At 46.4% G+C, this 14,682-nt stretch overlaps 1 protein-coding gene across 17 annotated transcripts in view; it reads right to left on the bottom strand.

Annotated features, from left to right (window-relative positions):
• The window catches only part of LOC1279132 (neural-cadherin), a 253,380-nt gene that overhangs the window by 207,823 nt on the left and 30,875 nt on the right, over positions 1–14,682 (bottom strand). For all 17 annotated transcript variants that reach the window (XM_061661989.1, XM_061661987.1, XM_061661984.1 and 14 more), the window contains exon 2: positions 3,004–4,759. In XM_061661989.1, the coding sequence (XP_061517973.1) occupies positions 3,004–4,576 (1,573 nt within the window). In that variant the 5' untranslated portion in view covers positions 4,577–4,759. The remainder of the gene's footprint in view (positions 1–3,003; positions 4,760–14,682) is intronic.

The following is a 14,682-nucleotide window of genomic DNA, read 5'->3' as shown; positions in this document are numbered from 1 at the left end:
CAACGGGGACACGGATTCGTTTGACAGTCTATGGTTTTATTTTTGCAGTAACGTCCCATATGACAGTGCGGAGGCTAGTCCAAAACTGTGTAAAGCTAGCGTTCATCCAAAAGTGTCTAGAGGGCACTACAAGCGCTGAAGGGTGAAACAATTGCAAGCTTATCCCACCAAAAGAGCACGCGGAAAACATTGCATCGTCTTTTTTTCGAAACCCCAATCATACAAGAGAAATGTCACCAAAAGTACATGACAACACAACGGATTGTTGTGCACGAATGACTAATGAATCCATTAATGGGTATGCCTTTATTCGCGACTCTGTGGACGTCATACAGAAGGGCACACTTTTATTTTTTGCTCGTTTTGATGCTCAAATCATTTCTAACATCTATTATCTGTAAATGTGAATGCCGTCGCAGAATGATATCCATTAAAATGACCAATTCTGCCAGAATGTGCCAAAATAACTGCCTCATTTCTGTTGCTGGTGGACCAGTTTGGGCGCATTGACACCATCTGTCACTGCGGGCGATGGCAATTACGAATTATGATTGGCGCAATGCTGCCGCCCTGGGATGGGGTGAGAGGATGGACATGGACGTCCTATCCAGCTTCTACGGTATTCATGAACTTGTGTACCGCGGCACAATCTCCTGGGCCAAGTGACAGTATCCGTCGGTACAAACGGGCCCTAGCGGATCTGGAGAGGGTAAAAAAGGAACGCTTTCTCTCATTCTCTCTTTGTCTCTCTCTCTCAAAACAAACTGCACACAGGTCCTCCGGAGACACGATTAACATTAATGAGTAAAATAGCAAACTGAGAAGTGGAAGTGTTAGTGGAAGAACTGGCTGCAGCGAGAAGAGTTAAAGCAAATGCCAATTAATGTTAGCGGCGGGCAACATCCATGAAGAGTTTATGCACGCTCGTACCTAGAGCAGAAGGGGAAAACCCCTCCAAGCCCAATGCCTCAGGGATGTTTCGGTATGTTTTCGGACAAAACTGCCATGAGGGCGCCACCGGGTACTGACGATTGAGACCTGGCAGTATAATAAATTTTCATTACAACCAATTTAAATATTTATGGTGCCCTTCTACGAAATAACCCCATTTTTGCCATCTTCTAGGCTTTCGTTGCCTAACAATTGAGTTCTAGCTATGATGCATGCTGTTACTCTATCATGGGTCATTGAAACTTCCTAAAAGGCTAACCAAAGATGTTCCAACTTTTTTCAGCCTCTCAAAGCACCGGTTGGACTTAAAAATCCATGCTACCCAAATCCACCCAAAATCGTTAATCAGTTGCAAGAGATACCAACGCAGAACCTAAACGCCCATCTTTGCGCTTCGAGTAAGGGTCAGTCAACACAGTTAAGATTAAATTTATGCATGCGTCTTTCTTTTCTTAACAGCAAACCTATTCTATCACACAATCGCTGCTTCCGGGGGCCAACTCCGCCAACGAACCAGTACCGTCAGATGGCTTGTACCAGCTGTTGGGTGAGAAAAATCCGTTCCCAAACCTCATTTATTTAACATTTGTTTACATTAAGCCCTTCGCCTACGTACGACTTCCGGCCCAACGGCAATGTTCGCCGGTTCGCCGTTCGACAGCTTCATTCTTCTCAACCGTCAACATACAGCATACATATGGTAATCGTGCTCTTTGGTTGATTTTTATTCCCCAACGGATAGCGCAGATTTATCTATGAATCGAAAACTCTCGCACACACACACATTGTAACGAATTGTGGCAAGGAAGTTGGCGTTGAAAAAATAAACGCTAGTGAGACATTGACTTGATAGCCAATTAGTAGCCGGAAGAAAGCTGCCTCTAGTGGTGGTCGTCGTGAAGTGCATTGTTTGATAGGAGCTACATCTGTCAGAGTTATTCGAGTTTGTTTACCCGTGCCATCCACTTTCGACTGTCAAAACGACAATTGAGTCCGCTAGACAACACGTTGACATCGATATCATTTTACATCGACAACGAGTTACACGGCTCGTTGCCCCCGAGGGCAAACTCACTGTTCGAATGGAAACATAAATTAATTGGACAAGATAGCGAATGTACTTCAACTAGCCGACAGCGCAAGACAGATCGATTCCGAAAGTTTTATTGATCGATGTTCCCGGGATGTAGAGCGGGAACATGTGTCCGAACAACGATTTACAACTAAGAAACATTTTCCACAACGATTCTATCGTACGTTTCAAGTTTAAGAGGATCCAGCAGTCCAGAGATATGCTGCACAAAAGAGTCCGCAGACCTCCAAAGAAGTTGTTTCTCTTCAAATCCTACTCTTTAAAGCTGACTCAAAGCCGCGGCCTAATCTCTAGTGGACATAAAATTATAATACCTACTGCACACATCCATACGTAAGCCCTACCTGAGCTGAGGACAGACAGAGGAATAAAGATACCAAAGAGCATCAGCGGCTCCAATAGCTTCATATTCGTTTCATATTCAAATGTTTCAGTGGCACTTGGCGTTGCCCTTAATGCCCCTCGCTTAAAGCTGTCCACGGTGAACTAAACGTTTCTCTTCACTGCTTTGGGGTGATAATAGCTTAGCCGAAGCTACCCTTTACCGGGACTACCGACAAAAATGCTGTCCAATAATCGCTCCACCATGCATAAACGGGTCCGAGAGTGTGTGTATAATCCTAACCACCACTAAAGCTAAACAGACCGGACCAAGATTAAAGCAAATCCACCATCAATTAATGCACACGAGAGCCACCGGAATGTGTCACCGAAGTTCGCACTCTTTAATTTGCCTTCGGGCGGGCACCACCATAGCTGAACAAACACGTAGTATGCAAATGTTTGTTTTCATTCCATCCACCAAAAAAAACGAGGACGGGTTTTGAAATAAGATAACGCTTTAAGCGATGAGAAAGCTTATCGTAGACGTTGATCGCCAAACGGTGCGGTATTCATCGAACCTTCCCTTCCAAACTAACTCCCCCAACCTAGATGGGTATTATCCAGGCTCTACTCACCGTTGTGACCCTGATTGGTGATGATCACCCAGAAATCGATCGTTTTCTCCGGCCCGAGCTCCTCGTAGTCCCACTTCTTCTTCACGCGCACCGCACCATTCGTTTCGACCGTCACCCAAGGGTTTTCGTCGCGTATCTTAAACGTCTCGCGGTCCGTTTCCTTCTCCAGCTGGAACACGTTACGCCCCTCGGTGTCGCCGTCCGCTTCGGTGAACTCGATGCGCTTGGTAGGCCGCACGGCACGCGTAACGCGTCGCTTGTCCCGCCGGTGCGAGTGCTGATACTCGTGCCCCGAATGCTGCAGTATCACCGGCAGCGGATCGGGCGCCACAAACTCGACCAGCACGCGGGCCGGCTTCTCGCTCTTCAGGCTCGGCGTGCGCAGATCGTGCGCCTCCACGTCGACAAACAGCTCCGGTGCGTCGGGTTCGCCGGCGAGCAGCAGCTCGCCCGTTTGCGGCACAATCACGACCGTGTTGCTGGGGCTGGTCAGCCGGTACGCTACCTTGTCCCCGTCGGCGTCCTTCGCCTCGACCCGCCCGACACTGGTGAACCGTTCCCAGGTGACGGTTTCGTTGCCGGCCGGCGTGGTCGCCTTCATGCCCGTCACCGTGAAGCGATAGTCCGGCTTGCCAAACACCGGCCGGTTGTCATTGACGTCGGTAATGTGTACCGGAAGGTGCACTTCCGCCTTGTTGATGCGCTTCGTATCCGTCGCCTCGATCGCAAGCGTGTACTGTTCCCGGTGCTCTCGGTCGAGTGGTTTGGCCGACACCAGCCACACACCGTGCTTGCGCGGATCGTCGATGCGTATCGTTGTGCCGATCGTGCCCGTGCTGCTATCTTCCAGCGCGAACGCATCGCCCTCGTTTCCGCCAACGATGCTGTAGATGACCGTCTTGGCGCCGCGGGCCGAATTAGCCTGCAGCAGCGGTATGTCGCGCACCCGCGTCCCGCCGTCCTTGTTCTCGCTCAGCTGACCCACCACATCGGTCAGCATGGTCGGGAAGTGCAGCATGTCCTTCCGGTTCATCACGTACAGCTGCAGCTGATGGGTTGCGGTCGAGTTGGGCGTCTCCTCCAGCACGACCAGCTTCACCGGCCGGTTGACCAGCGGCGACAGGTCGGCCGTCGTCATCACCAGCCCGTCCTCCAGCACGGTAAAGTACTTCGAGTAGTCCGTCTCGAGCAGCCGGTAGTTGAGCGGCTTGGACGAGTAGGACGAGATCGATGAGAACGGTGCGTTCGGGCCAGTAAAGTTGGCGGTAAACTTCTGGATGCTGTACCCGGGATATGTGTCGTGTGGCAGCACTAAGCTGATAAAGCTGTTTGTTGGATCGAACTTAAACTCCTGCTGCCCGCCCTGATGGTGATGGTGGTGCTTGCCCGCTACGGCGGCCACATTAACACTACACACTAACGCTACATATATGGCTAACACGTACACACTGACACGCTTTGCGGCTGCCCGGCTGTTACGGTTTCTAATGGCGCCTCCTCCATCGCCCCTGGCGGCCGCCATTGTGGCCGTGGCCACGGGCCGCATTCGACTGGCGGCTCCGAGGCTGCACATGCGTTGCGTCACCACCTGTGACGCACCTTTTTATACACGCACTAGTTGTTCACAATGGAAAAACACACACACACACACACAGACACTTCACACAGACAGAGATCGAGATCTCTGCACTTGCACTTTAGCACGAGCGGGAGTTAATCTCCTCTTAAAAGGATTCTACAATACAATTACACACACCTAGCAATGAAATCAAAGATAGAAAATTTAGCACATAAACACACATTCACACAACACACACACAAACACACGATTGGAAAACCACTACTTATAACTAACACACGCTTTTCAAATTCATTTATGATCCCTGCACTTCATCTACACGCAACCACACAACCACGCAATTCACATGATTTCTAATGTGACACTCATCTCAGATTACAAAACACTTGACGCATTGTACGAGTTTGCACTGCACTTCAATCGTACTCATAGCTTCACGAACTTCGCTTAGGAAGCTTTGTATCTTTCATTCGATCGAGTACTTTACGCGCCAGCATGTTCCGATAGATTACTCCTCCCACCAATGATCTGGAAATGAGAAGAAGTTGAGAAAAAATGCCATTAGTATTGGTTGAAAACAAAACAGACCGCTTGTGCTGAGAAGTGACAGTAACGATGGACGTGATGCTGCTTAGGAAGCCGCAATAACCGCGCGCCTACGTTCACATGCCCCAGCAAGCTGGACTACTACTATAAGCTGATCGATCGAATTTCATTCCGGGTATCTCTCATCTCTCCGATCGATAGTTACCTAATCGATCACACATGTACGAGTTCTGAGCTATCGATCGCTTCCCTCATTTGCTCCGGCCTGCAGCTGTGATGATTTTTTGTTTCATTCAATTTAAAGTCTCCATGATGCGTTCAACACAGCTAAGTTTTCTGAATAAATGAATTGAAAAGGCTACAAAATAAACTAACTCATCGACCTGATCCACACTGTTCAGATGACGGTCGGGTTCTGACCATACGAGCGAAAGCAACCACCGCCTTACAGCATCAAATACAAACGCACAGTTTTTAGCATGTTTTTCGTTAGCGTGTCAGCAAGCATAAAAATAAAACGAAAAAAAAACCCAACGTAGTTCAACGTTGGAAAGCAAACACACATGGTCACCAGATGGGTGTAAGATGTATCGTGTATGCAAAAATGCGACAAAGTCTAGAGGTCTAGGAACAGTTCATGTCTTGCTCAAATTCATACAGTTTCTAGGAAGCGCACAGAAGACCTTTCCCAAATTTATGGCATCATTTTGCATATTCTCGATTTACGGCTATTGCTTATGCCATAAATAAGACACAATTGGTTTTCGAAATCTTCACTGCAACATTTATGTAAAGCAGCATAAAGCACGGTAGAATAATGCTAGCAGAGCTTTGTTGAAGATAAATAAGAATGACAGCAAACCCCGAGCAACGCGTTCAATTCTTCGCCGAGGCGTATAGAGAAACAAAACAAAACTAATTATCTGCACACGAATGAAGATAGCCTCAGACAGCTAGGCGACAGGAGAAATCCAATTTTGTGTCTAATTTTTCCACCCGACTGCAAGCTGCTAATCAGTATTAGCATTAGCTCATTTACGCACCCGGAGAGCATCTCTTGATGGTATTATTTTTCTTCTTTTTTTTTGCGTTTCGCTTGTGACCGAAATGTGATGCTGTCATTCAGATGAACGTGTCTTCGGGAGTGTCAAATGATGATTCACAAATAAAAAAATAGAGCATAAACATACATCTGCTAGGAAAATATGTGAAGGGATGGAAATATTGTCAGTCGCGCGATTTCAATTTGACGACGACAACTTTATGCTACATCCATACAGGCAAAAAAACGCCGCACAAAAAGTGATTTTTATCGACCGTAGCAAGAAGCTGTAGATACATCCAGTTGACCTGTGAACCCCTTTGCAGCAACCATGCAGATGGGACAGGATGGCGAGAGTGTTGTACGAGAGAAAACGCGCATACAGCCCACGTTGATTGAATTTCTTTTCGAGGAATTTTGTATAACAAAAAGCAAACTACTTCGAATGGAAATTCGTTTGAAAAGGAATGACAGAAAACGGTTCTACCACTCTTAAAATTGGAAAATATAGATCCAGCAAACACAACCCACGCGTTTGAGATTCTTTTTATTCCATGAGAGATTGGACGAAATAAAGTTGAATATTGTGGGTGAAATGTGTTATAAAAAAATCTACAGCCCCATCTGTCATACGACACGTGCATACGAATTTCCGAAGAATCGCACCAAAGCACCACAGCTGACACGACCATACATTCTGGTTTATCGGTTGTGATCCGTACCGTCAAAGAGTCAAACCCGCGCTTTTGACCCAAGCGAAGGATCAACAGCACATTCCCGGGCATGAGATTAACAGTAATAAGAGGAGATAATAAAAGTCATCGTTAACTTTCAATATTCATTAAACAACGAACGAGAAGTACCGGCACAGGGCAAAGAAGAACGGGCATGGCGCAAAGCGCAACAGACATCCTCCCCTTATGACTTTTGGTAGACGAGCCTGATCGACCGTCAGATGCCTACTCGGTCCTCGGTTCGATAGCAGAGATGCAATGAAGCCAATAAGAATGCAAGAGACGGAAGAGAGTCCACATGAACTGGCATCGCAACGGGTGACGCGGAAGACTTCAATTGGATGATGCGGCTCTGGGACTGTCTGCTTTCCCGCGCCTCGGACAACTTGATAGTGAGAGAGGATGAATTCTCAAGTGCGCGCTCCTTTGGTGTGAGGATGTCGTCGTAGGTCGCAGGCATCAAGCGAAGGTTAGATACGCGAGATGACGAAGATGAACTCATCTACTGGGCGCTCTTTGACGTCGCACCCCGACCACCAATGAGGGGTTATACATGTGTTTGTGTCGGTGTGTGTGTGTGTGTGTGTGTGTGTGTGTGTGTGTGTGTGTGTGTGTGTGTGTGTGTGTGTGTGTGTGTGTGTGTGTGTGTGTGTGTGTGTGTGTGTGTGTGTGTGTGTGTGTGTGTGTGTGTGTGTGTGTGTGTGTGTGTGTGTGTGTGTGTGTGTGTGTGTGTGTGTGTGTGTGTGTGTGTGTGTGTGTGTGTGTGTGTGTGTGTGTGTGTGTGTGTGTGTGTGTGTGTTTGGATGCTTGCTGCCAACTATGTGGCTCAGATCATGTGGTGTATCTGAAGCTATCAACTGGCCCCTTCAGAGGGGGATGGTTCAACCGTAATAATCATCTCATCGTCTCGAGCGGCACACACATCGTGAAGCGCAATTTACAAATTGAAGCTTCAATTTCAAACAGACGGCGTCAGGCTACGTCGATCACATCAGCAAAGAGGATGTCGATCATGATGCGGCAAACTGACGAGACTTGGAAGACAAATGGTGCGTTCAACGATCAGTCGGATACACTGCCGGATATCAAACATGTAGTCGTTTAGCGAGCGATTAGTTCAACGCAAAGCATATTTTACCATCAACCAATACTATCCATTTCTACTGCTATGTTATAGACAAATGCATCAGAGCTTAAGGAAAACGAAACTCATCGAAATTTTAATAGGTCTCCTGCAAGTCCCAATGCTAACATGGTCCCCTCTGAAACATGACCGCTAGCAATAAACATCAAACAAAATCGGTCGAGCTAATATACTTTATGACTGACCTACAAATCAAAACGATCCAGGACACACACTGTCGTACCAACAGTAACACCCACACACTTGGTCAGTTTTGGTTGTCCCTTTGATCTTAGTATTATTCCCCTCAGTTTCATTTCAACTGAAGGTCAGGCAGCCGGCATCCCTCTTACCCGTAACGAACCCGATTGGACACGAAGGCAGTGAAACCACAAACAATAAAGCTTGCAATGACCAGACGCAGCGAAATCCAAAAAGGATCTCCGCTATATGTACGCTATAGTTCCTAGCACATTGTGTCCTATATTTTCTGAGGTAACCCAACCACAAACGTAGAGACAGAATCGGAGAGAGCTTACCAAGTGACTGTCACCATCAAAGACATACAGCGCGTTTGTATGGTGGGTATCACTTTAACATCCAAACAGTTGCTTGACAATTTGAAACCAATTTTCATCCAAACAGAGTTTTATTTATTGTTATTTGTTAGTATTCTTGTCAGAATTTCGAATACAAGATACTCTCTAGACGAAAATGATGCGCAGACAGCTCGTAAACTCGTTGATCCAAGATGTCTATTATGCTAAATGCCAAACCAAAATAAACGTCTGGCCAAGGCTATGCTAATTTCAGAATATCTCATAATACAACGGGTGTTTGATGAATTGTTTATGATTAAACACAACACTGTGATTGAGTCCCGGTGAGACGAGACAGGACACTGCTAGCAACACTGACAACCTGGACAGGATGCCTATCTCCGGAACGAAGCTCAATTTTCACGCCCAATTAGCCAATGATCGTTACAGTCATCTCAGCGGATGACCGCAGGCTCGCAAATGAGGCGTCCGCGAGTCGTGCCCCTAACCGGTATGCGGAATAACTAATAACGCAGAATCCCGTCCACCAAACCTCGGTGCGTTTCCATCAGCAACAGATCGTGCCAGTACGTCTTCTGGCGGGGATTGAGAGGGCGTCGTCTACCACAGCAACAAAAAAGACAACATCTTCTTCTGTTCGCCAGTTCGTGGAATGAAGTCACGCATACCTCCCGCTGAAGGCCAACCGGCACGTTCTTTCCTAATTGGAGAAGATCGTGAATGGGCACCATCATCATTCATGCATCGTCAGTACGCGCAGCGTCTCATAAATCACAAGTGTAATTGAGGCACACGCACACAAACACTCTCCAAACCGTCCAAGTTCAGCCGACTGTGCCCGATGGCACCTCTAATTGATTGACAACAATTAATTCACAAGACAGGCGGAAAATTGCCCGGCGGTCTTTCGTGTTTGCATTTGTATGCAGCCACGCAACACGAGCGTGTGCACGCGGGCACATACGCGCTCACTCTTTTCTTCTATGCTCATTATCATCCAGTCGGTGTCGCTGAAGCTAAGGTAAAAAGGGTAACCGCTGTAACGCCGATGTTTCTAAAAACGCGTAGAGAAGACGACGAACAGGCGCACACCGGCAAATAAAGTCCAAGCCGTTTCTTAGCCGGGACGAAAGCGGAAAAGATGAATTATTTAAAAACTCGCTGCCGCTAAAGATCTTATCGATCATCGTTTACACCTTGCCTCTGACTGTGGTGAAGAACCCGCTGTGGTGATGTTCGCAGCGTTTACACTGATGTTCTGGTTTGATACTGACATTTCTCAACCATTTATTCAGGCACATTCACATGACTCGCCCTTTTTGAAGCACGGGAAGCAAACGATAAACGATGTGTTATTTTATTTTACATCACTCGTGGTTCTGATCTTTCTCGTTAGCGCGGGACATAAGAGCCAAATCCTCTTTGCCTTTCCACCCAAACAAGTGATGATTGATGCATTGATTTCATTTGAAAAGGTGAGATTTTTTTAAAGCACAAAAAAAACATTTTGCTTTTGGTCAGTTTGGTGACGAACGAATTTACGCACAGCATAATTACAATAAAATAACACCACAAGAGCTCTAAACAGTTTTCGTCGACCAGCAGGTGGACATGATCGTTTGTGATGCGATTTCAAATCTATCTCGCATAACGACAAACGACATTTTAACGAGCTGTTGTGGACCGAGCTATCATCCACAGTGACACCACCTTGCGCCGGTAGTTTCAATGATAGCAATCATGAGAACGAAAAATATTGCGCCCAGTGTTCACGGAAATCAGTCCTCCTCCACGCCGATGACTTTTCCCAGACTGTTGGATCCATCCACGTTCGTGATGTTTTGAAGTCATTAGCGCGAATGCTTGTCTCGTCGTCGTGCAGACACAGATGATGGATGAATGGATAAGATTTATTTAATGACTTGAAAAACAGACCTCGATACAAAATCAACCGAGAAGCAAATAAGTTTAAAAACCCCGAACTATCCTTCCAATTACTTGATAACAAACTTTTCGTTCTCGGAAGCTCTAATCCACAAACATGTCTATCACTTGAAACCCTCTACGGAACAAATTTGATCACCGGTACCAAACCAGCGCAGACAGACTGTCTGCCAATTTGCGCTCCCGTACAACCGTAGTCCAGGCAGACTCAATCATACTCTACCCTGATTCCATAACAGAATTCACTCGTCACTGTTACCTTTGCAAATTCGTGCACAGGGTTCACTCACTCCCGTGACGTTCACGCGAATCACTCGTCATGCCAGTTATGCACAACCCCTATTTACCGACCGTGCACAACTTGCAACGTTCTTTAGTATGTTCACCCATACACTCCTCTGCCAAGTCCTGACATTGGCGTCAAACTCAATTTCACTTCTTTCCCTTATCGAGGTTTAGACGATGAAACATCGTTTGGGAACCCCTCCGGAAAAATCATACCTCAAACTGGCTGATACACACCCCCTTTGCCAACCTTAAAACTCATACCCTGAGGATAGCTGAGTGACATTCGCATACCAGTAGCATGCGGAAGTTTTCATATTTTGCACCAATACCAAAACACACGAGAAAAAAAGAGCACGGCAACACAGCTGTTATAGTTACAAAGCTCCGCAGGGGCACACACGCACGATGTTTTTCCTCCCGGTACATTCAACGCCGAAAGTACCAGACAGTATAGCGCCAAACCAACGGTTTTTGTGGAGGATTTATCGGAAAATTCCGATTTGATTGCTACCTATTCAGTAAAGCCAATGCCCGAAGGGAGTTCAGGAACACACGCTAGCGATAGGACGCCGGTGTCAACAGACCGTACATCTCCCACCGGAGCGAAGAGACATGTACATGATGGCTCGAGCGTGCTACGACAGCCAACAATAGCAACACTATCAAATCCTCACCCATACTTTGTGCACACGACCACATAGCCACCTATGCGAGCGAATCGTCGTGATTAATGGTGTTGTGCGTTGCGGCAACAGACCAAAACGATATTGAGGTGTATACCACATCTCTCCAATATCATCATTCTCCCTGGGACGCATATATTGAGCTCACATCGAGAGATTCTAATGTGTTGATAATAATGTGCACTCTTTTCCCGGTTTCACGTGATGTCCTTTCTGCAAAGACCTCCACCATTCGGCGCGAGGCGCTGCTGTACACATCGATGCACACCGGACGGTGATGATAAAGAATAAAGAGATTTTCAACTTATGATAAGTGGTTCCTGTGGCTCACACACACACACACATACATTAAACCACTGCGGGGCGACTCCGCAGTTCTAGAGACACGCATCCCTTCCTACCAGATAAATTCTATTCAGAAATTATGACCAAACTAAATTAAACCCACTTCACGATGTCCTTTTACGATCGGTGGAGATTAGCAGAGTGTTCTGTATTGCAAGCGTGTGTGTGTGGATTTTATGGCACGCTTCTAGCGGCCTGTCCAGTCTTGTCTGCAGCAGAAGCAGCATTGCATGCCTACGGTATGCCGGGTAGAACGACCATGAATGCAGTTATCATCTTCTTCCACTTTTTTTTCGACGTTTCGCTTGCACCGTATGTGCAGCTGTGTGTTAAATTGTAGGGACAGACAACCTACCGCAACATTGCTGCAATGTATGAATCGTGTCTCCCTACCGGCACGAGTACCGCACCCTCATCCGCTACTCAGTGCTTCAAACGAACCCTCGCCATCTATTTTCCACGCTTTAATGAAAGACCGCAGTCTTCTCTCGAATGGCCCGCGGACAGCCTTACCGTTGTATCATTTTGTTAATGTGGTAACGATACCGAAGGACGAAGGAGCTAGCTAGAGCGTAATTTACGTTCCGAAATGTGTCTGTCTGTGATATGGTGCAGATACTGTTTTATGCTTCTGAAGTGATAAAATTAACGTGGAGAGGGTTCAACCATAATTCAGATTTTAGCTCATCCATCTTCTGTCCTGTTTCATGATTAACCAGCAAAAATGGTATAAGGACATTCGTATCTTGGTTTTTCATTCGGTGTAAATGACGTGCGTATATCTATTCCATGTAAGCTAAATGAATCCCATTTACCCATTCTATCGGAATAAAGTATTTGCGTACTTGACCTATGGGCACGGTATATCTTAAGTAGAGTCTATTCTCGAAATACATAGTTTAAATAAGTAAACGACAAGTTTGATGTACAAATATATATATCAAATAATTATATAAGTAGAATACTTTAGATTTGTGCCACAACTAGATATACTACAACATGAACAACAACACGACTATGTTACCATCCAGCTTAACGAAATTAAACACTTTTACCAAATATATTTCTATTACACCTCGGGATGAAGAAGCGGCTGCTTCAAATAGACTTTCGTATAATTAAAATATTTATTTACGTACGCAGATCACGTTGCATCCCGTACACAAGGAAAAAACATTGCACCTAACACAGTCTACACTAAACCTGATTCAAGCACCATTCCCAAACAATTCGACAAAGTGTCACCCCGCCAAAGCCGAGAACGATTGGATGTGTATGCTACGCTAACGAAAACTCCTTTTTTGCCCCGTTATGATGAGTCCGTATGTCATGTCTACGAGTTTGTTTCCAGGAGGGAAAGGTCAAACAATGGAATATTAAATAAATTCAATCAACATTTCAGTTAACGCCCTCCGGTACGCAGAAGAAGTCCGGCCCGGTAAAGCAAACCGCCGCTCGCGGCCAATTCCGTCTAGCGTGGTTTGGGACGCATCTCAATCTCGTGCCAGTGTGCAAACAACAATCGTCACTTGAACGCAAGCAGTCTACTATCCGGTCACCGTTACCAGTGGCCCCAGCCTCTGGTGACCAAACAAGTGAAACGTGTAGAAAAAGGTTCACACCAAGAAAGACGCGTTTCGGTGAAGATTGAATTATCTTTCCCTCTCTCTAGCACACTATCTCTCCTTGTCAACCAACATGCTGGTTAGGGAGATGTGACCCCCATTCAATTCAGAAAAAAATACAAACGAATCAGTCAGACTAGCCAGCAGGGCGCGGTGGTGATTTGGTTTTTGCGGTCGTCGAAGTAGAATAAGAATGTATAACAACTCACATTACCAACAAACCGATATTTCTAAGGGGCTAGCCAGCAACACAAGGGGAAGAATATAATTCAATTCACAACACCTTCATCACCATGGCTTACGACACAGTCCGAAAGGCGCTAATCAATCAGACGCGAACGTCGAATTCTTTCTGGCAGTGTCCACCAAATTCCTAACTCTTCGTATTTCTTTTCCGCCCGAGAGAAAGAAACACGACACTCCGGTCGATGCGATTGTTTACAACACACCTCCCTCCTCGAGAGCCGCTTGGAATTCCACGCTTTCAGCACTCGGGATCAAACAGCCGTGCGGCTGTTGTTTGGGACGCTGTTGGAAGAGAAAGATGCCATATGACCGTAACCTTGAGCAACCCGAAAGAGATATAAAGAGAGAGAGAGAAAGATAGAGAGAGAGAGTGAGAGAGAGAGAGAGAGAGAGAGAGAGAGAGAGCGACCGAGAAGGGTGTGGTGTACACGTGTTGGCGGTGGGTCGTAATCGAAAACGGAACTTCCGTCGATGCGTTACGGCCGTTCCGCTTTGGCATTACCTTCTTGCACGCTGGAAACCCTCGGCTCGCCAGCGCATTTTGTGCGTATGGAATGGAACCGAGCGAAGAATGAACCGAAAACACAAGAACCAAACTACGCTGCGTTAGAGTGTGGCTGCTAGCAAGAAAGTAAAACCGGGCGTCCCTTTCACGGGGTTTTGTTTTGGGTTGGAACCGAAAAAAAAGGACAGGGTACGGTGCAACCATCATCAGTCTGATTCCTTTGCGCTTTGCAGCGTGTCAATGAACTCGCACAAACTGCACCCTGCGTACAAAACACCCCTAAATATGCGATAGTCAGGGGGTAAATATTAAGTCCGAATCGGAAAACCCTGCAGTATCCTTGTCATTTCATCTCTTTCGCGCCAGGATTTTGCTTATTCTGCATCTCGAGTACAGGGAGGTTGATTATTTCGGTTCCTTTTCATCCCTGTTCACCCCAAAACAGCGCATACATATGCA

This window comes from Anopheles gambiae, chromosome 3, assembly GCF_943734735.2.
Source record: "Anopheles gambiae chromosome 3, idAnoGambNW_F1_1, whole genome shotgun sequence".
NCBI classification, from domain to species: domain Eukaryota; kingdom Metazoa; phylum Arthropoda; class Insecta; order Diptera; family Culicidae; genus Anopheles; species Anopheles gambiae.
This window is presented reverse-complemented; position numbering and strand designations above follow the sequence as displayed.